General features: G+C 35.8%; 1 protein-coding gene across 3 annotated transcripts in view; it reads right to left on the reverse strand.

The window, feature by feature from the left end:
* Positions 1-1,597: 1,597 nt before the first annotated feature.
* The window catches only part of LOC124775813 (E3 ubiquitin-protein ligase RBBP6), a 421,473-nt gene continuing 397,078 nt past the window's right edge, over positions 1,598-25,992 (reverse strand). For all 3 annotated transcript variants that reach the window (XM_047250645.1, XM_047250646.1, XM_047250643.1), the window contains one exon: positions 1,598-6,717. In XM_047250645.1, coding sequence (XP_047106601.1) covers positions 2,718-6,717 — 4,000 coding nt within the window. In that variant the 3' untranslated portion in view covers positions 1,598-2,717. The remainder of the gene's footprint in view (positions 6,718-25,992) is intronic.

Here is a 25,992-nt window from a genome sequence, read left to right on the forward strand (position 1 = left end):
GATATCTCTGTGCGGAGTGTGAGCCTGCCTCGATAATGGTCTGTAAGTGATTGCCACTGGTCTCATTTTGAAGCTTAAATCCCCCCCCCAACTTCTCTGCCCAAAACTCCTCCCTGCCAGCCAGTGTTGCCAACTAACAAGAATCATTCTGGGGACTTTTGGAATAGACCATCTATATACAATCCATGCTGAGAATTGTCAGGCACATTTTCTCTGAAGTTTTGGCAGATATTTGTAATTTCATTTTTGTGATGTGTAGCCAGAGTCAGTCCAAGCAAATATTGTATTATCATGTCTAGCACACAATGCCCAGTGTCAACAGAAAGCCTGTGTTTGTTTCCCATTACACACAAAATAACTTTTAAAGCACAATTTTGTGGACTTATTGGAAAGAGGGTTCACAAATTAGTCTAGTGCAATATTTGTTTTATGGATATGTATTAACATGGGCAGTAAAACAGGAAAAATAAGCAACACTCCAGCAGCACTGTTCCTAGGTGGTAGCCATCAGTAAAGACAAGGGCATTGCTCTCACTGCTGGAGTTCTTGTCATTACTCATGTTTTACTGCCCCTGTTAACACGTATAAATAAAACAGATATTGCACTAGACTAATCTGGGACCACTCTATCGAATGGGCAAGTAGAATTCCCAGCTACACATTGCAAAAACAAAATTGCAAATATCTGCTGAAATACCAGAGAAAATGCTCCTGACAACTCTTAGCAGGGGCACAGTATATATACATAATATCCCAGGAGGAATGGTCAATAGTCAGGTATATGACAGACTGACGATGTGAAGCAAAAATGTGTGGTAAACATGGGCTCTAAAATGTATACCTTAAAAGTTTGGCTACTACTTCATCTCTAATACTGTAAAAAAACTACTTCTGCAATGGTCATATGGAAAAAAAAAACAAGGCAAAAAGTGTCCTCTACACATGGGCTCTAAAGTGCTTATCTTAAGAGCAATGAGCGCTAGTTCATCTTCACTATTGTGAAATTCATCTCTTCTGCTGAACAAGTGCTCATAACTCTTAAGGCATGCATTTTAGAGCCCATGTTTAATTGACAAATTTTTCTTGTTTTGGTAAATACTACCTCTGCCCAAAATACGGAAAGCAAAGAGCATACAGTAGAAGTAGTGTGTTCACAGTATCGAAAATGAAGTACTCATAGCTCTTAAGATTTGTGTTTTAGAGCCCATGTTTACTAGACTTTTTTTTGCTTCAAGTGATCATTCCAGTCATATCCTGAACTGTTCTTCGTTCCTCCTGGGACACCTGCATATTTTGTCAAGTCAGGGAAAATTGGGAAGGAGGCGCATGTCATTCAGAGACCAAGCTGAGAGGGACCCATTTGTGAGGATGAGGGGTGCCATAAATTTCACTAGCCAGTGATCCACTGCACGTGTACTGAATAGCGAGGAAGATATTTCTAATTTAGGTATATTTTCACCTGTTTCAGTGCTCCATTCTATCCAATGTATAGAAAAAAAATATTTTTTCCAGTTAAAAAACTGAATACATGTTTGCACAATCTGCACTCATTTATGGAAGATCACACAGTGGGAAATAAGCAAATAATTTTACATTCTTCTTTAACACAGCCAAAATATTATTTCAGTGTAAATATTTAAACATACATGTGAATGATAAAATCGAAAACACAATATTTATATATACTGACAAACTTACAGTTTATTGAAGAACATAAATTTTGGCAATGTACATATCCTGTGTTGATTTTATGTCCTTTTGTGTACCTAACCACTTTCTGTGTTCAGTCTTCTCATTTTACATACAAAAATACAAAACCATACATATTTTTTCAGTATTTGCAAGACCTGAGCTACATGAAAACATTAAAGCAAATGGGAAAATGCATATATATGTGTATAAAAATAACTACAGTCATTCAGCATTTGTGAAGTGTCAGAGTATTGGCTTTGCACAGCCACTACGGACACAATGAAAAACGGGAGGTGTAGTCTGAAAACTACTACAAATAATGTAACTTGATGAAAATCTGAGATGCAGTTATATATTATTATTGGTATATGTGAATGGACAGGCATGACTCTTAAAATCACCGTGGCAGTAAAAAGATTAAGAAAAAAATACAACTGTATGTTAAAAAAAAGTATGAGACTGACAGATAAATACAAATGAGCGAGGCACACTAAGCTAGAATTGTTCAAAATCATTAAAGTTCCACTTCTTACTTCAAATCTTGTACTTTAAGTAAGTTATATACAAATCTTATCAGTTCCATAGAAAGCAGTGGTTTAAACAAAATAACGATCTCTATTTGCCTCTAACGTATCCCCAGAATTTCTGAGCACATCATATACATTAATTATTTATAATTATGGTGCTATACAAAATGATAACACATATTTAATGTAAGCAAAGGAAATATATTTTCTGTCTCTTTTCTTCATATATACAATGTACCTCATTGTAGGAAATGAATACCAGCCACGAATGTATCACTGTTTCTAACAGCTGGAGACACATTCTGTATCACTAAATTGCTCACATACTGAGCAAATTCCAATAATTTTACTACAGTGGATTAACAAACACATTTCACTTCTTGCACTCCATGCATACTTAAGACTTTAGTCTACATAAACATACTGTCTTAAAGTGCACATTTTTCTTATGACAATATCACATACTTACACTATCTACACACTTCAAGAAGTTGTTCTTTATCGATGTTTTGATTTCCTCTTCTTTTTTGAAGTTTTAGCTTTGTTGCGATGATGTCTTCTTTTACTTCTTCCTTGAGTCTTTCTGCTCCTACCACCATCTGACTCACTACTAGAACCATCATCGGACTCTGATTCTGACTCACTTTCACTACTCGTTTCTGCATGGCGTGATGATTTCTTTGAGCGCCTATGGCGTCTACGGTGTGATTTCTTTTTTCTTTGTCGTTTGAATGAGGAATCATCTGATGATTCTTCCTCAGAGCTACTAGAAGTAACAGAACTGGAACTCTCATCAGAACTATCTTCATCTGAGGTCTCATCTCTGGAACTGCTGACTGAACGTCCTCTTTTCTTATTAGATTTTGAGCTAGTTGGTTTAACATTCTTCTTTGTTTCATCAGTAAAATCCTTTTCTGCCTTCTGTCTTTTCTTCTCAGAACCAGTAGACTGATCTTCAATACTACCAGATCTCTCTCGTTTCTTTGGTGGTGATTCTGCTTTCGTTGTTGATGAAGCTGACTTTCTATCTGTTTCACCTCGTTTTTCCATTTCAACTGTTTCATCCGCATCACTTTCAGCAGATGAAGAGGCATCATAGTCAGGTTCAAAATTGGCTTCATCCAAAGTTGATTTTTTGCGGTCACTGGCAAGTCTTGGGTTTCTCCTGAGACCTTTACGTGCTTTATCTTTTGTCACCTCACTAACTGTGTCAGTTTTGGAATTGTTTGTGTTACTGGTTGTTTTCAAATTTTCTTCTTCTTGTTGCATTTCACTTTCGTTAGATGGATTAGCTTTGAAATCTTTTGATGCCAGTGGATCTGTTTCTCTCAGAGGTTCTTTATCCACAATACTTTCATCTTCATCCTTCTTCTCCTCTTTCTCCACTTTCTGTTTGTGTTTCTTTACTTTCTCTTTTTTATGTTTCTTCTCTCTCTTTTTGCTTCGTTTTAACTCCCTATCAAACACAGACTTCTTTCTATTCCTACTTTCACTTCCAGATCTTCGTGTCTTACTCTTCCTCTTTGTCTTGTGTTTTGCTTTACCACCTTCCACAGATTTTTCTTTCTCCCTTTCCTCCCTCTGCTTGAATTTTTCACTTCTTTTTTCCCTGCTCAAACTTCGCTCTCTCCTTTTCTCAGGTGTCACATTTCGTCTGTCTCGCTGTTCTCGAGTATCTGTTCTTTTTGTAGACTCCACATATCGTCTTTCCCTATCATTGTCCACATATCGTAGTTCCCGAGTTTCTCTCTCCCTTCTGCTTCTGGAGTCTACATCACCATATTTTCTCCGTAAATCAATTGTATCAGAATGTTTACGATCTCGTAGGTCCACAGGAACCTCATATCTCCTGTCTAAAATATCTGGGTAACGAGACATATCCTTGAGTTCTCTCCCACGATCAATAGGTTGCATTTTCATATGAGGCGTCCTAGATCGTGATCTGGAAATAGTGCGTCTTCGCTCTACGGCACTCTTGAGCCCCTTTCTACTGGTATGTTTTGATATTCTTTCTTTTTCCCTGCTGTCGCTCCTACTCCTGTTTCTTAAGAGTTTCCGTCGTCTGTCATCTTTATCACTGTAGCTGCCCTGTTGAAGCACATCGTGCCTTTCTTTATCTCGTCCATCTTCCTTGCTTTTGGTAATTTCTGAATCAACTCTTGCTCCCAGACGCTCTTTTGCAGATATCCTTTGTGGTGAAGTGTTTTCATTTCCCTCACCCCATGAACTTGTAGAAGCAAATTTAGATCTGTCTAACTTAGTTTTACTCTTACTAATATTTGCTACTGACTGCACAGGAGAGACTTCCACAGACCGTTCTGTATGACCTGCAATGGGTATTGTAATCTGTATAGAATTGGCTGTTTTTCTTGCTTCACGTGCATCTTTTTCCATTAACTTTCTCTTATCATCAATTAATTCTGAGATAGCTGTATCTCCTGAAATTCTTTTATCTTTATCTGTGGCAGCATAAACCTTTCTTTCAGCAGGTAATTTCTTCATTGGTTCAATGGGACGAATAGCATTAATTGCTTTCTGAAAAATTGCATTCTCAGCACGTTTTAGAACTTCAGATGTAACTATTTTTCCTGATTTTTCAGAAGATGCAGAATTGCTAATTCTTTCATCACCACTTTTATCTTCATATGTTTGACTGGGAATTTCCTCATCAAGCTCCCACTTCGAAGGTTCTGGCAGTGGAGCCAGCATTACATTAGGTCTTGTCTCAGTTGTTTGATCCGTATCTAAGGATGACATTGCTTTAGATTCGGATTCCGTTTCTTCTTTCTTTATTGCATCACTGTCATCATCTTTCACATTCTCTCCAGTTTGTACCTCATTTGCTTCATTTTCTGTAACTTCACATGCCTCTGCAACTTCAGTGCTAGTTTCTACTGCTTCTGAAAGTACTTTTACATTTGGAATGACTTTGCCATATCTAGCCACAACAGCATCATCAATTCTAGCATCATCAATATCAGCATATAGTCCATCAATAATGGTGGATGATGCAGGCGCATCAAAGGACCTAAGCAATACTCCTTTTGCCTTATCTGTGATCACAGTACTAATGGGAAGAGGTTTTGATTTTTCTTCTACTGGTTGTGGTTTCGAAAGCAATACAGGACATGGTTTTTCGGGAGTGTGGGATTCCGATAGTTCTGAATTTTCTTGAATTTCATGTTCTGGTTTGTGAACAACTTTGATTGGTCTTTCAGTTACATATTTTACCTTTTGTTGTCCCTTTCCACCTTCAATTCCTTCCTTCCGAATATCTCGTTTTTCCTTCTGTTTCTTTTTCTTCTTCCTATCACCATCACCGTCTTTCTCTTTCTTTTTCTTTTTCTTTTCCTTACTTTTCTTCTCCTTGTCTTTGTCTTCTTCTCTTTTAGTTTTATCCTCTTTTCTAATTCTATCTTTTTCAATTCTACTTTTTTCAGCTCTATCTTTTTCCACCCTATCTTTTTCCACTCTCTCTCTTTCAATTCTCTCTTTTTCCACTCTCTCTTTTTCCACTCTTTCTTGTTCCACTGACGGTTCCTTCCTAACTTCCACAAGAACTCTTTCCCGTTGATCCTTCTCACGATCTTTTTCCCTCTCACGAGTAACATCTAAAGCTGAAAGAGGTTGTTGTGATGAATGGTGATTTTCCTTTCCTCCATCACGCTGCATATTTCTTCGTCTGTTACCATGGCTACCATTCCTACCATGTTTGTGATGTCTTTCACCACTTGAATACCTTTCCCTACTACCCCCGTGCCTAAGAGGTGAAGATGACTGCCTTCGCTTCTTGGTGTCAGGTGAATTGTATGCAAAGGATTTATACTCGTAGAAACGATGATGATCTGCTTCGTAATAATCCCTGTCATGGACTCTCTCCCTATCGTTATTGTCTCTGTCCTTGTCCCGAGTTCTATCATTGACATCCTGCTCACGAACTGTACGTATGCTATCCCTGACAACTGGAACTTCATTATCCCTTTTTCGTACATCCCAGTCTCTATCTCTTACAGCAAAATCACGGTCCCTGTTTCTTACATTTGTTCCTGGTATTTCTCTCTCACGTGTGACTGTATTATTTATATCACGTGTCACAGGTAAAACATCTCGCTCACGCACACCTGGAGGAATAACCTCTCTTTCCCTATTACCCGTAGTGTCTCTATCTCGTGTAGAACCAATGTAGTTCATAGGTTCCGGCTGACGATGGTCCACACCAGGTGGTGTTAAGAATTCTTCAGGTGGTTGCCGATTATCATAACCAGGCTGTCTTTCATAGCCACGGTCATACCTCTGTTGGGGCTTGTCAAATGAGACCAATGTTGGCAATTCTGTCTCAGTGCCTGGGGGAGCCACATCTGGATAGCGATCATAGCGGCGGTAATTTGCTTGCGCACTGAATCGTGTTATGTTTGCTGGCACAGTATGTAATGGTTCAATGCGATGGTGAACTTCTCGGGTAGAGGCAGGTTCAGGAAATCTGTTATCACTGCCAAACCTGTACAGCAGAAGAGTACAGAGTGTATAAGAAACACAAATATATAAAAAGTTCATCTTAAATGTGAAAGAATGTGGCCTACCATTCACAAAAACTATTTCTTGCCAATGTCTAACAACAAAGAAAAACAAAAATTTTATTTCCAAATTTATATATATTCACTATTTTTTTAGATTAGTATTGACACTGGTAGTACATTGCAACTTGAGATCTTTCTTACAAACAAAGCACTGTCAAATGTGGCAGTGTTAGAAGTATCAGAAAAAAATCCTGAATCCTGGGACTGACCAGAACCTAGCCATAAAGCTTTTGGATTTGTTGTCTGACACTTACCCTTAGAGCCACAAAGTAGCATTGTATACTTACCAACAACACTAAAAAACTACGGGAAAATTAAGTAGTCAAGTTTTTGTGAAAGGTAAGGCAGCACATGTAAATAGTTCTGTCCTTATTACATATAGTGCATTTTAGCAAAGTGTAGAGATATCTCAATTTATAAATAGATGAAAGGGATGAAAGGGTGCATTAATAGGAAATGATAAGGAGCTTTATATAATTACTGTAATAAAAAGTTTAAACAAATGAAAGTGAGGCAGAAAATGGTGATTTTGGGAGTTTTAGTTTCGTTGTATACCTTATTGTGTACTATACTTAACTGAAAGTCAAAGGAGGGAGTATGAAATTTTATGAAACAGTTACATATATATACAGAAACACACATTGTGTCCAAATGATGACTTTAATAATCAGAATACCATCTCTACAAATTGAAATTAATTTAACAAACAAGAGGCTCAAATGAAATTTACATCCATCCATGTTAGAGTAATTGTATAATAATGAATTAGAGCACAATAATAGCAGAGGAGATGCACAATTAAATTGAAATACAGTTCACACCAATAGCAGTTGTTTTGAATGTGACTTCTAGCTTTAATGTATTTACTTTAAATCTTTTGCACAACATAGTAATCTGAGCCATATGTACAAACATAAAAGCAAAAGAGTAGAGGAGGATCAAATAAACTGTAGAGTGGAGCGAGGGAGATGTTTGAGAGCTCAAATATTTAGTATATCTACTATGTCGGAAAAAGAGTCCAAACTATTAACATTATTACATACAGCTAATTTGGAGGAACAATGGAAGCTGGACTATATGCACAATTCAAAGCAAAGTTCTTCATACTCTGTAATTCTTTTTGGAGACTGCATCTCAGTGGAAACTAACATGTAACAAACATCATCTCTAACAATTAAATTACTGTTAAATTTGTTTAATGGCATTCTCTCCAGAAATATACAAACAATAACCTTCTGTTTTCCATTGGTGTTGCAAAATCATTCAGAAAAGGTAATTTTGTTGCATTTGAAAAACTTGAAGATACAGATGATTTTCATTCCATCACAATATCACTAGTACACAAATCAATACCAACGTGTGCTACAGTTGTACATAATTTAAAAACATAAAGAGCACTACAGACTGAAACTGTTATTTTCTTCAGTTATATGACATTTGCTTGTTTATGATCCAACACAATTAAAAAATCTTATATATTAAAACAAACAATATTAATACAGTATTATTCTTTTAAATAAGTTGGTTGTGATTCTTAAGAGGCTTAAATTTTCTTAATAGAAAGCTTCAGATGATTGTAATAACCATATATGAAAAATTCTCAATTGCTAAACCCTGTTCTTATAATTTTATGTAAAATCAATTACAGAAGTGCGGGAAAAACAGGATACTTTAATCATCCTCTTGGACAAATGCATTATAGTGGTATGGTTTTCTCAAGCCATATTTCTCTGCTGATGTCACAGAATATAAGAATTATGGTACCATATTACAAATAGTATTTTCACACTGATGTGAATTTCTGAGCATATGTGCAGTCAGTGTCATGATATGTTATTCCTCAACAAATGCTTTCTTTGCATCATCAGACAGCAGAAATAAAATACACTACATTACTAAGAAAAATACATTGTGAAATACACTTGGTGCAAGCTTTGTACACAAAATGTAGAAATTCATGATGCCTTGTACAGTATTATCCATATTATAAGAAAATTCTTGATACCTACATTTGATAAAGTTTTATTTTTAGAAATTAAGTACATGGCAGAATCAAAAATTTGTGTTTTTGCATTATTGTGAATTAATACATGACAGAAAGTCCTTTCACTTTCTCAGAAATCACTTATGGTACAAAGTGAAGAAATATTAAATCATTTTAACTCACTAAATTTCTAAAATTTGTAGGAAAAACCTATTGCTACACATCGGTTGAATCTGTGATTTATTGTTTTGTGAGGTTACAGGATTAAGCTACAGACTCTGAATAACTTAAAGCAAACTGAACAGACAGCAGATAAAGTTTTCAACAGCTGTCACCACCATTGTCCTCTAAAGTTAAAACTTCTGATTGCTATGACAGGCAAGTGGTCTGCTTTATACACGAGTCAACTGTATCCAGAAAATTCTAGAGATGGGGCAAACTGATGCACATGCAGAAAGGCGAGTTCAGCAGGCCACCACAAGCTGTTACACCATGGGTGTCATGACATCAACAGGCATGAAGAGCCATTCCAATTGAACTGTAACTGTCAAAGTTTTCCTATGTTTCCTATCAGTTTCAAAAGCTCATCCCCATGGCCTACTTAGTGTGTATCTCTGTCCTTTGTTGAAATTATTCTATTGGAATCAAATCTTGTCTATGTCTTTTATAGCAGAATCCTAATATGTGACCTGGACCAAGAATCTCGTTACCTCTGATATTATTCTGTCATCCTTCATCTACACAAAGTTCTGATACGACCAACTTTTCTAGCTGTTTTTGTTTCATATGACAATTGTTTTAGCAAATAATTTGGCTAGTGGACAGACTGTCTGTCCTACATAAATTTTTGCCACATTTGCAATGAATGCCACGCACATCTGGCAGCCTGCTACCTAAGTTGTATTTAATGGTGCTTAACTTTTCTTGAATTTTCTGAGTGATTCCGAACAGCAGTTTCAGCTCATATATCTGGAGAAAATACCCTAATGTGCTATTTATTACAACACAGTAGTAGGAAATTAATGCTACCATCTTGACTCCTTCTGCTGAGTTACAAAGTGTCCTCTGCCAACTGCATCTGACACTGTCCACACTGATAACCTGTCTTCAGTGATTTAGTTATGTGGAAGATGGTTGTTGTCAAAAACAACTTATTCATTGTGCACAGGACAGAGGGAAGTACTGAGTTGGCTTGAAACTTTATAACATTTTATCAAGCTACATTCCTGTGAAACATTTAGGACAACCTAATGTATGAATTATTAACAATTTAAATAGCGTTACTGCTGAGAAAGAAATTATCAAACAGTCTTTGAAAATGTATTGAAAAATATTTATTGGGGGTGCAGACCAAAATGCAACACTACAGAAATGAAGTCATTGCAATCATATATTATTATTCACCTAAAAATCACAAAAAGAGAAAAAAATGATGAAACTTTTATGATAAAAACCAGAAATTCTTCGATCCATATAATCACACATCTGCAACATGTATTTCTCTAATAAATATATTAAACCAATTGTTGTATTGTGCTAAACAGCAGTCAAGTTCAGAACAAGTGCACTTTGCAATCCTGGGTTTATCCTGCATGGTTTTGAGCATTATATACCACAAACAAAATGACTTTTAATCTCACAGTTGGAATATGGACAGGCTATCTTAATAGTACATCATCACTGAGAGAAACTGTTTTCTTCAAAATCTGTGGCTCTGAAGCACACCTATAATTTATTCAGTTTATTGGAAATAGATTTTTTTAATTATTAAAGGATAATTGATGATGGACAGCCACTCAAGTGAAGATGATACAGCCTTATATACTCACTAGGTGGCTGCAGATATAATTATACGGCTAAGAACAAGTTTACTACAAATAGAAGAAGAGTGAATGTTTGAAAACTAGTGTAAAATTTTGGTACTTTGTGTGTGCCCAGGGTCTCTCGTCATTTATGTGCAGGCGAGTAACTGCTTGATTATAATTTTTATTTATTACTTTCATACTAGAATCGCCATATTTTTACCTTTAAAACAAATGATATTTGATGTCTGACAAATGTTCTGTTTAGTTTGGCAATAAATCAAGCTCACATCTGTAGCATTTTGTGAACCACAGAAAATAACTTATACTGTATGTACTTATAATAAGCATAGGCAGAATAGGAGACAATACCAGAGAGCATAATTATCCATGGAATTGTTCACAATCAAAGCAGCATTTTATAAGAATGATACTGCTTCAATGTTGTTGTTGTTGTTATCATTTTCTCAGTTCCATGGGACCATATGAGTCAAACATACTCAGTCATGGAACTAGTCACCACTTACTGATAAAGAAACCATAAGAAAATTAATAAACACAAATACAAGAAAAGCTACGACATTTTATCTAGAAAAGTAAAACATAACAGTGAAAGGCTCTATGCTCATATGAGGAACATTTGCACAGAACAGAAGGAATGTGCCACAAGAAAACCTTTCACTTAGATTTGAAAATTATAGGTTTGCTATTCACATTTCTCACATTTGCTGGATTCCTACTGAATATGGAATAGCAAAAATCTGTTTTACAGTTGTTAAGGAATTGTTATCCAAGTGCAAATTATGGGTTTCTAAAGAAATGCTGCAGTTCATTTTATTAATTACAAATCCCACGAGGACATATGAGTGGAACAATGACAGAGAACCTGAGATTCAAATATTGGCCTCCATAAATTTCACAAACTCACATCGTTGGTCATTCTGACCATCTTTTGCTGGGCTAAGAATATTTTTTGAGAATACACAGAAATGACCAAAATATGATACATTATGACAGACTTAAATAAAGCAGACAGTGATTATTTTGTGTTTACAAAAAACAGGAATACTCACTTTCTGCACAATTTATACTTCCAAAAATGCCCTTCACCTTTCTTCAGTCCTAAGGATTTAATACGTTTGACATCAACGTGATATCAAAATTTCGCTTTTGCAAAAGTTCTGTTTTAGAAAATGTGTGTCCGTGTTTTGTTGCAATTAAGCAACAACAAATACTACTTGTGTTGTAATAATCATTGGTGTATTTTTGTTTTTTTGTTTCCTTTCTGCTAAGTAGCTAAAATGTCCAAACTTTGGATGATTGTTAGTAAGAAAAATCATGATCAATGAAGTATGAACCTTATGGCTGCAAAAAACACACAGTGTTTTTGTTTCCTCATTCACCTCTTACTGCGATGTCATCAATCCAAAGACTGTTTTGAACACCACAGTGCTTTAATAGACATTGTCCTGTTGGATGTGGTTTGCTTTAGGCTTCCTCCAATCTTTGATATGACCTACCAAGCCAGCTATAGTGGAACCTACAATTTAATGTCGATTCCAAACTACAGAGTAACTTGACATTTTTCACATTAACAAACATTGCCAGAGGTGAAAGCAGTGATAAGTGACAGGTACAAAACCTAAGATTGAGCTTTGGAATTGCAACTTGGCACTTTTTCATTGCAATGCAATGAATAACCAATTCTGACCTCCGAAAGCAAATGTGAAAAAATATCTGAAATCCTTAAAGATAACAAAATAGTCTTAACCAATTGAGTCTAAGTATAACACATAATTCTGGAAGTGTCAGCATTACACAATTTGAAGAATTTGAAATTAATAAGAGGACAATCACAAGTGTTTCTGTTGGGCTCCCAAAACAGGGTGGAGACAAAATGGCATTGTCAGAGTCTCCAAACATCGATGCTACTAGAAAATTGCAGCAGCAAGATAACTAAATGGGATTAAAAACTGCCACTGCCACTGCTGTAATGATAAGGATACACTTATAGGACATATCCTGAAGCATGTAAATCTGTTATTGAAATATCAAAGCTCAAATATAGTAAGCAGGTTCATATGAATGTAGAGAGCAGTAGTTATATAGAAACATTAGGATTTGTACAAGATAGATTAAAGTTTTCTTCAACAGCTTAAAAATAAGATTTTAATCTCAGAAAATATCATAAAAAATCTGGTAGTTGACAGAGATAACTGTCATTGACTTCAAAATAATATCAGTACATGTCATCAAGGACCACAGTTGCTTTCAGAGGAGTGAAAGTTATACACAGACCAGTGATTAGCAAACTCAGCAGAAGGAGAGAATAACATTCTACACCAAGAATGCAGAACAACTGAAAGGGTTATGTCTGCTGATGAGAACCCGGTTTGAGACAATTACTGAACTGGAAAAGAATCATATGCATCCAATTTAATCACTGCAACAGAAGAAGATCACAAAAATCCTGCAGTGATCACTTACTTTGCATTCATCTGAAAGAAGACTTTCACTACTAACATCTCCCGAGGTCAGTGCTGGAACAGGCCATATCTGAAGGAAGGTGGTTTGTCACTGCCTTCCACTGATATGTAAATGATGCATCAGAAGTATAACAGTATCATGTGAATGATTACATGGTTTCTTGTGCTGTGTAGTGTTCTCATTAGGGATGAGTATCGAGTGAAAGACATCAAGAGGCAGAAACACTGTACTACAATACTTGTTAGAACTACTGAAAAAATTAATGTGAACTATCAAGTTCACCACGTACATCTGTAATAGAGACGAGCACCAATTCTCTCTCACATCTTCAACTCTAAGTTGTTGATGCACAATTTGGCTACCCGATACTGTGTATAGATACCCCTCCTCTCCCTGTTGGTCAAATTTTAACAAAGAAAATTTTCGGCCACCACTGGAACATGAATAACAGTTGTTTGTGATCTAGTAAATAATCTTAGCAATGGGTCCTCATGAAATGCAAAGTGATAACTACATCACCAAAAGCTTTGTGGTAAAAAATATCACAGTAAAATGCTTTGAATATTAACATCTCTCACTTCACATGTGCAAAAATGTTACAATTATCTGAATGAAAACATCTCATGAAAGATGGTAACTATCTTACAGTATATCCAATTGGCAGAATTCTGATGAGTACAGTAGTATGTAGCTCACCTAGAATGAGGTCTGTAACTATAGAAAATTTCAAAATTGCAGTAACACATTTGCTGGTAAATATGTTTCACAGAGAGCTGAAGGTCACTTGTAATGCATCAGGTTACCTTCATGCACTTAAATCCTAGTATTATGATGTTTCATGCAGGTATTGGATTCATCCAGATACGTGTCAAAATGTTTTCCTGTAATTTATTTTCTCTCTCACGTGAATGCCCCCCCCCCCCCCCCAACACCCCTACACACACACACACACACGCACACACACACACACACACACACACACATACAGAGAGAGAGAGAGAGAGAGAGAGAGAGAGAGAGAGAGAGAGAGAGAGAGAGAGGTGCAAATGACGACTTGAACTGAATAGTACTCCACTCAGCAATTGGGGTCTTCTGAGATGGCAGGACATGCAGTGGTAGAAAAAAAATAAAAGATAACAAACAACTTCAGTAAACCCTGCAATTCCTTCTACTTATATGTCCATCCTGCCTATGAGTGTCAGTAAATAAAGACATTACAAATAAGTGAGACACGTGAAGACAAAACAGCATTGTCTTGTGTGTGTGTGTGTGTGTGTGTGTGTGTGTGTGTGTGTAACAGATTTTTCAAAGAGGCAATAATAATATATATAAACCTCAGAGCATTTCTATAAATTTCCAGTGTGGCTGACGGATATTAATTTATCTGACGACACTGCTCCCTAAAATATTATTTACAATTTGTCTTCAGCTGAGACTGCAATGCATTTTGATTAAAGCTTTTGAATAATGAACATAATAACTTCAAAAGATCATAATTTTTGCCATGTGAAGAGTTTGACCTCTGAAGGACCATAAATTCAGTACTTATGTCGTAGAAATAACAATACACAACTACGTGGAGGGGGGGGGGGGGGGGGGGGGGGGGGGGCACTTGCCTTCTGTGAGCTGTGAGGCAAGACTACACTATTTAAGTGACAGAATTGGTACAATCAGAGTTATAGTTATATTATATACAGCATTAATTTAGTACATGGTAATAGGTCACCAGTAAGTCATACCTCTAGTACACAAAATAAGCAATACACACACGGGTACCACAGTCATTGTTTCACTGACAGATACTGAGTCAGTCCATTCTATCCAAATTCACAATATGTGACATCAGATTTTGTGGATGGAAAATGAACTGTAAGAAATTATCATTTTTCTAGAATATATATCAATGCTCTGAATCTCACATTTGACTTGTTCACATATTATACATACAACAGCTTGGTCTCCTGGAGCACATGTATGAAAATAGCTGAACACTACATAACAAAATAACATATACAGAGCAAGGGAAAACTAAACGATATTACATGCTATTTTGCTTCAAAATAAGTAATGTATTATAAGAACAAAACTTTCAGGATAAGAAGAATATCAGGAACTGCAAAATGATTGATTTTTCTTCTAGTGTTACCAGAAATAGGCGCGCACGTGCGCGCGCGCGCGCACACACACACACACACACACACACACACACACACACACACACACACACAAGCTTTGGACAGTCACAGTAACAGGTAACAATGTTTAAACTAGCAACTATGAAATAACGAAAAAGAAGCATCATGACAATAGCTGGATATTAGAAGCCTGGCAATTCGTCCCTTCCACAACCTGCATGCTTTGTAATCAGGTGGGCAATCAGTATCAGGTACATCTATTGTGGAAAGATGGCAGATGAGTTGATCTGAAATGGCAATTCATGGTGCACGTGCAAAAACATTTTTAAAAATTTGTGCACACTGTCAGATATCTTGCTAGAAAATTTTTGTTGTGAACACTGTATTCTCACTGAAATGTGGCCTTCAAGATGCAAAGCCAAAATGCCAGAGCTGATTATGTGACCATCATAATGGTGATTGTACAACATTACCACCAGCAACACTGCTATGGAAACTCGATTTTCGGATGTGGATCACATGTTTTTAAAAACAATAAAAATAAAAACTGAGAAAATAAAATTGAGTAGGCTAACTCTACATTTACACCTGAATATGTGGCAAAATGCACATCATGTTCCATTATCAATCCCCTCACTTCTGATAGTTCCACAGGCAGTATATGGGAAGAATGACTGCTGATAAGTCTCTACACAAGCTCCAATCTATCTGGTTTTACCTTTTGATAATGTATCTTACTGCTATACAATGTTAAGCAAAAGTCATTTCTTAATTCATATAAGAAAAAGACTATGACACAATGAGACCCAACTCATTTCCTGGAAAATATATACATTTTGAGAGAAAGAGGACTATCTCTATGCTATCTTCAACGTGCCACTTTCCTGGACGTAACCTCCTCCTCTCTGATGGCTCCATCTGCACCTGTTCGCATTAAACCCACCAACCACCAACAGTACCCACATTTTGGCAGCTGCCATCCCTTCCACACAAAAAAGATCCCTCCCGGGCACGATCCTCCAGACCTAGTCCGCAAACAGATTTCCTGCATCATATCCCCACACATCCCCAATCCTTCCACCAACTTCCCACCCCTTCTAAAGTGGTGTTCCATTGCCCAACCAACCTCCACAACATTCTAGTCTGAACTACGCCACTCTCAATCCCAAGTATCCCTGTGAAAGACCCAGGTGCAAGACCTAGCCAATCCACCCACCCAGCACTTACTATTCCAGTCCTATCACAGGCTTATCCTACCCCATCAGATACCGGGTCATCAGTGAAAGCAGCCATGTCTTATACCAGCTCTGCTGCAATCACTGCACAGCTTTTTATATTGATATGACTACCAACCAGATGTCCACTTGGATGAATGGACCACGGCTAAACTGTGGCCAAAAGCAAAGTCGACAGTCCAGTGTCATAACATGCAACCGAACATAACTTGCTAGATTTCAATGGCTGCTTCACAACCTAGGTCATTTGGATCCTACTCTCTACCACCAGCATTTCTGAACCACACAGTTGGGAGATATCCTTACAAACTATTCTTCACTCCCAAAATCACCCCAGCCTCAACCTATGGTAACTTACTCTCCTCACAGCCTCCACCCAACAGTTTCCACCTCCTATGTTCTATCACCCTCTCCTAATTCAGATCCCCTCACCATAACTGTGCTCGGTCTCTATCAACATAGCCAACAATCTGTTCCCTTCTCTGTTCCTCTCCTTTACTGCTGCCCCCCCCCCCCCCCCCAACCCACCTCCCAGCACTGCGACTTGGACCCTTGTTCTGCACCTAGACACTGAACACTCCGTCAAGCAGCACTGACTCCTATCACTTCCCCTTCTCTGTCTCACTCTGGATTGTTGCTTACACTTGACGCAAGCAACACAGTTGCATTCTCACAGGAGATAGCAGCCATGTGTGCACAAGGTGTGCCTGCACGTTTGAATGTGTGCATATTTTCTTTTCTGAAGAAGGCTTTGTCTGACAGCTGAATGTGCAACAGTCTTGTCTTTGTGTATGCCTGCAGCTCAAGGTGTCCCTTTATGATCAGTAGTAACCCATCCTTTTGGTAGCATAGTTGACAAATGCGATTGCCGGCTTTATCGACATATTCCATTGATGAATGTCGCAACAAGGCAATGCCACCACTTGGCTGACCACCCAACAAGAGTTCATCAAAATAGCTGACATTTCAGCCTGGCTTGCAACTGTTTAAAGTGGATACAATAAATATTTTCAAATTTTATCTTGGATTAAATGGTAGGAAACCCCCCCCCCTCCCCCCCCCCCCCACACACACACACTTAATACAGTGTCCACCTAGTTTATTGCTTTGCGATAAGGCATTTGTCCAGTTTTTCCTCAGAAATCCACTGTGGTGAATGCTGCAATTGTGTTATGCATTTAAATAGTCAGCTAACCAATCAAGAACTCAGAGTAAATTTTTTCAACTGGTATGATTCAATCAGGATGTAAACACATTTCAGCCATCAAGCAACACTGATAAGATATAGTAACAAAGAAATTTATGCTAGAATTCATCCATTACTTGAGTATCATGAATTTTTTATTTACTTTTACCTCTCAGTGCAGTAACTTCAGAAATTATTTTTCAGTTCTGGATCTTATCTGAAACTTCCTACTAACTTACAAATGTGATGATTATTAGAGGTTATGCTGCATTTTCTTTATTAATCATCACTTCAGGTTTCACTGAAGAGGGCGTGACAAGTCAAAATCTAAGGATATGCCTTCTTTAACAAGACTGTAGTATGCTCAAGAGTGCTACAAGAGACTCTGAAGTGGAATTTTGAGGAATCATCTAATTCATGGATACCACGATAGAGTAATCATATGATATTAACAGCAGGCCACACTTGATTTGTTCTATTCAAAAAGCACCTTTATTAATACAGCAAAACATAACATGAACACTGTTGAATTTTGTCTTCTACATTTGTTACTGACACAACAATTACCCACAACTGCACTACTCACAGCATGCAACATGTTATCATAGATAGATGTAGAAGTAACTTATGGAGAGAACAAGGGAAATGTGTGGCTGTTGCTGTTCAAACTGAATATTAATGCCCTGGCAGAGAATATTAATACTAACCTCAGAATTTTTGCAGATGATGCAGCTGACTATAATTAAAAGCAGTGTAGAAAAATCTGTACAAATATCTAATCAGACTTTGATAAGATTTCAAAGTTGTTAAAGACTGGGAACTTACTTAACGTGTTCATAAATGCAAAACAAGACTACAGTACCACTGAATCACAATTGAAACCAGTCAATGCAAATACCTGGGTGTAACAATTTGTGGGGATAATAAGTGGAATGATCATACAGGGACAATCAATGAATATGGAACACTTCAGTTTACTTGTAAAATACTGGGAAAATGCTACAAAGAATACTGCTTATGTAACTCTTGCATTACCAAACATATGCAAAGAAAGGCAGCACTAATTAAGACAGGCATGTTTGCCTCATGTGAAAGCATCACAGAAATGACAAAAACCCAAACAGGAAGATACTTGTAGATAAACACCACGTATCCTGCAAAATTCAACATACAAAGTTCCAAGCACCACAATCAAGTAAGGAACCTAGCCCCACATACCATTCTCTTCAAGACCATCAATACAAGATAAGATTAATTACAGCACACACAGAGGCATTTAAGCAATCATTCTGTCTGCACTCCTTGAAATACTTTACATTGCTCTGTACTTTCCCTAGTCCTCCCACCCCTTTGCACCCATATGAAACACTCCACCATCATCACAACATTCAGTGAGGATTTATAATTTCAAAAGATCATGGGCTTTCTCTTAATCTATAAAAGCCAATTCAGATACAATAGCTGAGTATATCCAATTCACTGAATGCATTTTCTGTCAAGTACTGTAATTTCATTTGTTGCAATGTCTGACTTTGACACAAAAAACTTGCTTGCAGAATCCAAGTTCCTTCTGCTTACCCCATTATTAAAATGTCAACCTTCAAAATACGTTAAGTCTCTCACTACAAAACCCTTCATCTGAAATTAATTATTTATTTTTGAACTTTTGACCAGTCTCATCATTAGAATATTCAGAGACTTCTTAGTTGCAACCCAGAACTGCAAACAAATCAAATATCTGTGACTAATACTCAAGACACAAATCACAATAGTATATTCATAAATACGGAAGTTGCTCAAAGAATGCTATAATGGATGGCAAATATTCAATATAAGCAAAAATAACATCAGATAAGATCAGTAGCACTCTCAATTGGTTTGTTTACAATGCATTTGTGTACAGGAAGGTACTATTACTGGACAAAAGGTGAGAAAATAAAAAATGATGTAACACAGTATTTTCACTTGTATTGAATGGCAGGTCTCTTTAAATGTAAAGAAATGCAACAAAGTGTTCACAACACAACAAAAGGTGTTATAGTATCTGATTACAAGACTGATGAAACATTTGTGAAACTTTTCACATTCCTTAAACAACTGTGTGTACATGACATCAGTACAGCATTTGGGTAAGAGAATTTGGAAACTTTCTGGGAAAGTGCAAGCCATCCTTCAACTACAAAAAATGCACTGGTGCACTCAATTCTACATCAAACCAACAAAACTTTGAGCCCTGACCAAATACACACAAGCAAACATACTCTGAGTAGATTCAGTCAGTATACACCACACAAAAATGTAAGGGAGATGGACAGGGATATTAAATGGAAATATTTGGAAGAAATGTGTCATCGTTCTCACCAGACATTAAGAAAGAAGAAAAGAAGCTGCTCCCATCAAACATATCACATGTTGGGACCATCAAACGATAAGAAATTAGAATGTGTGCCAGGACATATAGACAGCCATTTTCCCATCACTCTCAGTCAGGGGTTAGTATTGATAGATAGTAATAGTGTTACACCATGTACTGTGCTACAGCTTGTGAAGTACATACACAGAAGTATAAGGATGGTTTGAGGATTACTTAAGCCCTTCCCCAACTAACATCTTTGACCATTACCGAATTCTTGGATTCAATAAATCACTTTGTTGATATCAATCTGCATACAATAAAATTTCTGCATTAGTAACTGGTACGGCCCAAAGTTAAAAACCTTCACAGAAGGAATGACCTCCAATTATCCTTTCTCCCTCACAAATCACAACACTAACAAGACCAATATATTTTTTGGACTTGCCTGAAAAATAATACAAACCTATTTCTTGGGCCTTTTAGAAACAAAATAACTATCTAGCTACCACTAGCCACTCGATCTGTCAAGATGATACTCTCCACAAGTGCCATTCTTAGCAACACCTACTGTTCAGAATAAGGTTCAATACTGTAGAGTAACACTGCAATACACACACTGTTTTTCTGACCCTGCAATAAGCCTTTCATTTGCATAACTGTAACCACTGAAATGAAATGAAGAAATTAATTTTGAAGAATGAATAAAGTATAGCTCACAACATCAAAAAATTAAACAACAAAAGTTTTGAGCACTTTCTTTACAGTGTCAGTCCAACAAGTTCTACTCTAGCTTTAGAATACTTATTACTTGACCACTTAATCTTTTCACTTGCCTTAACTTCATATTCCCACATACCCTTTTATTTTTATAGTTTATATTTGTTCATAATTCTGTTTGGTGATGTTTCTGGGCACTTAATGATCTTTATCTGTCTTCACCACAAGTGATTCACCAGTCATCTACCTCAAGTCTTTAATTTTACAATTACGTGTACACACAAACCCTTCTTCATATGGTGGTGGTGGTGGTGGTGGTGGTGGTGGTGGTGGTGGTGTTGGTGTTGGTGGTAGTGGTAGTGGTAGAGGTGGTAGTAGTAGTAGTAGTAGTAGTAGTAGTAGTAGTGGGAGAAGAATCATTTTCTTATGTCTTAATTTCTTTTCATTTGACTTCTACATTTTATGTTTCAAACACAAATCAAAGTTTTAAATGTATTTGAAACTTTGTGCTTTTTTACACTCTTCTGCCCATGCCTAAAAGCATGAGAATAAATCTCACAATGAGTCAGCATTTTTACAGTTTGTGCATTTTTACACTCTTCAGCTCATGTCTAAATGCGTGAGTATAAATCTGACATTGAGTCTGCTTCTGGCATTCTGATCACAGTTTTTGTTTTGCAATAAAATATTTTGATCAGCTGGTTTGCTAAATCATTTATATGATGTAATATTTTGATATGTTATTCACACCAACAATTTTATTTGGCTAACAGAAAGAGACTGTACTGCATTAGTCACAGAAAAAAGTTGCCTGTAAACTTATTCCATGAAATAAGGGAACAATGATCACGACGACAGCAAAATGAAACAAACCAAGGCAAGAGAATGTATTTTAAATTCTACACTGATATGAGACAAAGGTTGTAGAAGAGCATTAATCTGTAAATTAATTTAGTACTAAAAAGTATAATACATTTTAGTAAGATAACAGGCTTTTATCATAATTTATTAAGTGTCAAAGAGCAAACACATGGGTACTATCTGAACCCTGCAAAACTTTGTTCAATCAAACAAGCATTACTTGTACATGGCACCTATTTAGAAACCAAACCACTATTGTAATTTGCTTTCAACTTATCAAAACATCAGCTTGCAATCAACAGTTAAAATACATCACATGACATGTGTCATGCTTCATCTGCTGTTTATTTCCATACATTATCAATTTTGTCTGAAATACTTTACACAGTTCACTATATCCGAATCTAAAGAACCACACAATAGACTGAAATGCACATACATCATTAAAAATAAAACCATACTGTTCCAGAATAAAAATTATTTCTCTGAATCAAACAACATAAAAACAAATTCAAAAGTTTATGGTAGTTTGATGAGCCTCAAATCAAATAGTCATAGCACAAAAGAGTAAAATTATTATTGTAATAAAAGAGACAAAATTAATAAAAATTAATCACATCAATAGGAACATTTCATCTGGCAATCCTCTTTAGACCTGCTGGAGAGCCTTATTGTTCAAGGAAACAGTACACATATATAAAAATAAAATACACAGTTCAAAAAATATGGCACTCTTTTTGTGTAAAACTGCTCAGTTCCATATTGTTCCTTTCCACAAATTCTTCTTGACTTAGAGAAATAGTACTTAAAAACAGGAATCTGTTCAGCAAGTATCACTTTCAGTCTTCCATGTCCATTCTATTGTAAACATAAGATCCACTCAGACTAAAAAAGTGCCAACATTATTCTTGTTGTTAAAGATGACAACCTTTTTAGATTACGCAATCTGAATCCTAATCTCTATAGAAATCGCTATGTGACTGCAGAAATATTGACATTTGACTAATCTGGTGAGCTTTAAATGCTGACCATCCGAATCAAATATGTAAGAGAACCAGACAGTAAGTCTCTCAAGAAAACTGAAAACAGAAATAAATTTTGTACACGAACTTCCATGATACAAATAAATTTAAAAAATAATTTTAGTTTATTTCCATGGCTTCAGCTTACAAGATATACAATGATGCAAAAGAATCTAGTTTCACTGTACACAAAAGAATAAATAAATAAATGAACAGTAACTGTGCTTTAGCACCTGCATTCATAATAGATAGCTCAGTCATACAAAACAAATTTTGACATTGCTATAAAATGCAAATATACAAACATTTAAGTAATGTTTTATAACAAATATAACTTCTTTTAAAAAATGAATATGAACACAAAATACAGCATACAAGTTTTTTATTTCATGGTGTAAAGATAGGAAATACAATTATACACTCTTCAATAAATAATAAGCCAAAAGATATGCACAGAACATAATGTTTGGTAAAAGAAGAGAAATTATTGGTTCACTAGACACTACAAAATTCAAATAAACTGGTGTGTGTGTGTGTGTGTGTGTGTGTGTGTGTGTGTGTGTGTGTGTGTGTGTGTCACATGAAGTTACTACTTTTATTTACACAAATAATCTATTGATTTAGCAGACACATGTATATATCAAATATTTGTCAATGATAACACTAACATGCTAAATACATGAAATAATCAAGTAGAGCAGCAGCAGAGGTGTTGGATTTACCAATTGGCAAACTTTGTTAAGCTTGTCTATAAAATTTCTGTGTCACTTGCAACGAAAATGTACAGCAATGTAAAGAGATCATTAATGATGGTTCAGAACAACATTTTTAATGCAGATTACTGCTGACAACACAACTCCCTAAAATTACAGAATAGTAGCAAATTAGTTAATTTTAGCAGTTTACAACACAATTCAGTATTTTTAAACTGGTTTCCAGTTGTATATAGTTAATATTGGCAAACACTAGTAGTTTAACCAACCTGCATTGAACTTCTCTCTCTCTCTCTCTCTCTCTCTCTCTCTCTCTGTGTGTGTGTGTGTGTGTGTGTGTGTGTGTGTGTGTGTGTGTAATGCTTTCCAACATCAGAGGAAAAAAACAGTGCTGAGCACAAATGTTTAGGGCTGGATATTAATAGATGGAACATGTGTCAGTAAGTTAAAAAAAGAGCTGTTGTCATTTTTTCTAATTAATTACTCACACATCTGCTTAGCAGAACACAGAAATCAATCTATGACCACCAACCTTTGTCATTGTGAATATAAATCAAGACTCTTACTGCTGCACCACTCCACTCTGTCTTATTACTGAGCTTCTCAGCACTTCAAATCAAATTATGAAATAAAGACTTACATAAATTGTCAGTTTTCTCATTATATATGAACAGTCAAATATTTTTCTCCAGACAACCTCCAAGTACCTGGGAAAAATTAAACATTTAAGTATTTGCTACAGACTACTTTCCTTAATACTATTGTACATTTGTTTTGGTGTGGATCACTGTGCTTTCTACTTGAGCAAATTATGAGTTATCCATTTGATAACATAGTTAATTCCTTTCTTCCATCAGACACTAAGCACTAACCAACTGACTGCACACACTGTTCCAATATTATATGGTTTTTGTTAAACATTTGTTGTCTTTCTGAAATAGTTTCTCCCAGATGAGGTTTTTTTTCCTTTCTTTTAAGCAAGTCAAGTCACAGTAAAATAAGGGGGTTTAATACAGAGAACTTACATCTGACATCTCTCAAATATTCCCTTTTTTTGTTAAATGTACTTTATGTAATCTGTTATCTACGAACATATATCAAATCAGTTTAAGAGATATCTGCAGTGACATACAAAGTGTGATGAATTAAAGAATAGTTACATTCATAAAAGTTTTAACTGACAATTCAAGAAAGATATGGATATTTCTATCTCAGAAACAGAAAGAGGCAATCAAATCTTGTTTTTAGGTGATCATATTGTATTCTATGTCATATCACCCAAGAAAATTTTCAAAAATATTATAAAGGTTTATGTAGCATTAATCAATGTAACTTGAAATTAATCTCCCACAAAAACAAACATGACACTTACGAGATTTTGCAAATTATGAAAGAAAAATATACAGCACCAAAAATATTTAGAACAATTTTCTTCAGTGATAACACCCTCTGTTTTAGAATAACTTTTTTTTACTGATAATATTGCTGATTTCATTAATATATTTGCACAAGGAAAAATTACATTAAAACACAAAGTGCACAATAATTTAAGAAAAAGATAATGCTATCATGTCTAATGAAATACAATCATTGATTTGTTCTGCTATCTTCTGAAAATAGGCACCACATATCTAAATGGGGAAAAAAAGAAAAAAAAAAAAAAAAACATATCCCTGAGATTGTATCAAAGTTAACTGACTTTCAACTAGGAGTGAAATTTCCAGTAGCTTACTAGTTATAGCGAAACTATAAAAATCATGTTTGAAATTCTGTTCACATTTTTTTAATCTGCTACATCAATAAATAAAAATTTACATATAAGTTTAAGAGAAAAACAGTTTTTTTTCTGTTTACTGTTTTGACAGTGATGGAAGTTATTAACCGTTTTATCATTTGTTTACAATATTATTTTATTGTCTTTCTTTCTTTATTTGTAGTATTTATTTAAAGTGGCCAAAAGACTGATATTTAGAAGTACCATCTGCAGAGATTTTATTCTGCAAATCGTCGTCCCAAATTATTTAACAGCAGTTAAACAGATGTGTCTCAGAATGCATAACTCATGGTCTTAAATGAGTTGTACTAATGTTTATTGTATAAAAATTCAATTCAGGGAATTGTTAAAACCATAAGGAAACAGTGAGTTTGACTGGTACTTACGTTCAGGAGGGGCAACTCCCAGTATTGTTCATATCAGAATCCAGACTATGAATATTCGCCTTTAAAGGTGACTGTTCCAAAATATATGCGAAATCTGTTCCATTTCGAGTCTTTCTATAACATGTACTGAGAATTGCATCTCCTGAAGGTGAGCACTGACTACACTTCTGTATCTGAGACTTTAACAAATTTTTATATTGTTATTTCTTATTTTGTAACAATATTATGAAAAGGAAAGTTGCCACTCACCATATAGAAGAGATACTGAGTCACAGATAGGCACAACAAAAAGCTGTCACAAATAAATAAAGCTTTTGGCCATTAAGGCCTTTGTCTCTATTTTTGACAAAGGTCTTACTGGCCAAAACTTTATTTATTTGTGACAGTCTTTTTGTTGTGTCTATCTGCAACTCAGTATGTCTGCTATGTGGTGAGAAGCAACTTTCCTTTTCATAATATTGTTACATTCCATCCTGGATTTTCCATTTTTTGTTAGATCTGATTTTGGTGTTTCACTGAACAAACTGCATATATACAT

Source organism: Schistocerca piceifrons, chromosome 2 (assembly GCF_021461385.2).
Source record: "Schistocerca piceifrons isolate TAMUIC-IGC-003096 chromosome 2, iqSchPice1.1, whole genome shotgun sequence".
Taxonomy (NCBI): Eukaryota; Metazoa; Arthropoda; class Insecta; order Orthoptera; family Acrididae; genus Schistocerca; species Schistocerca piceifrons.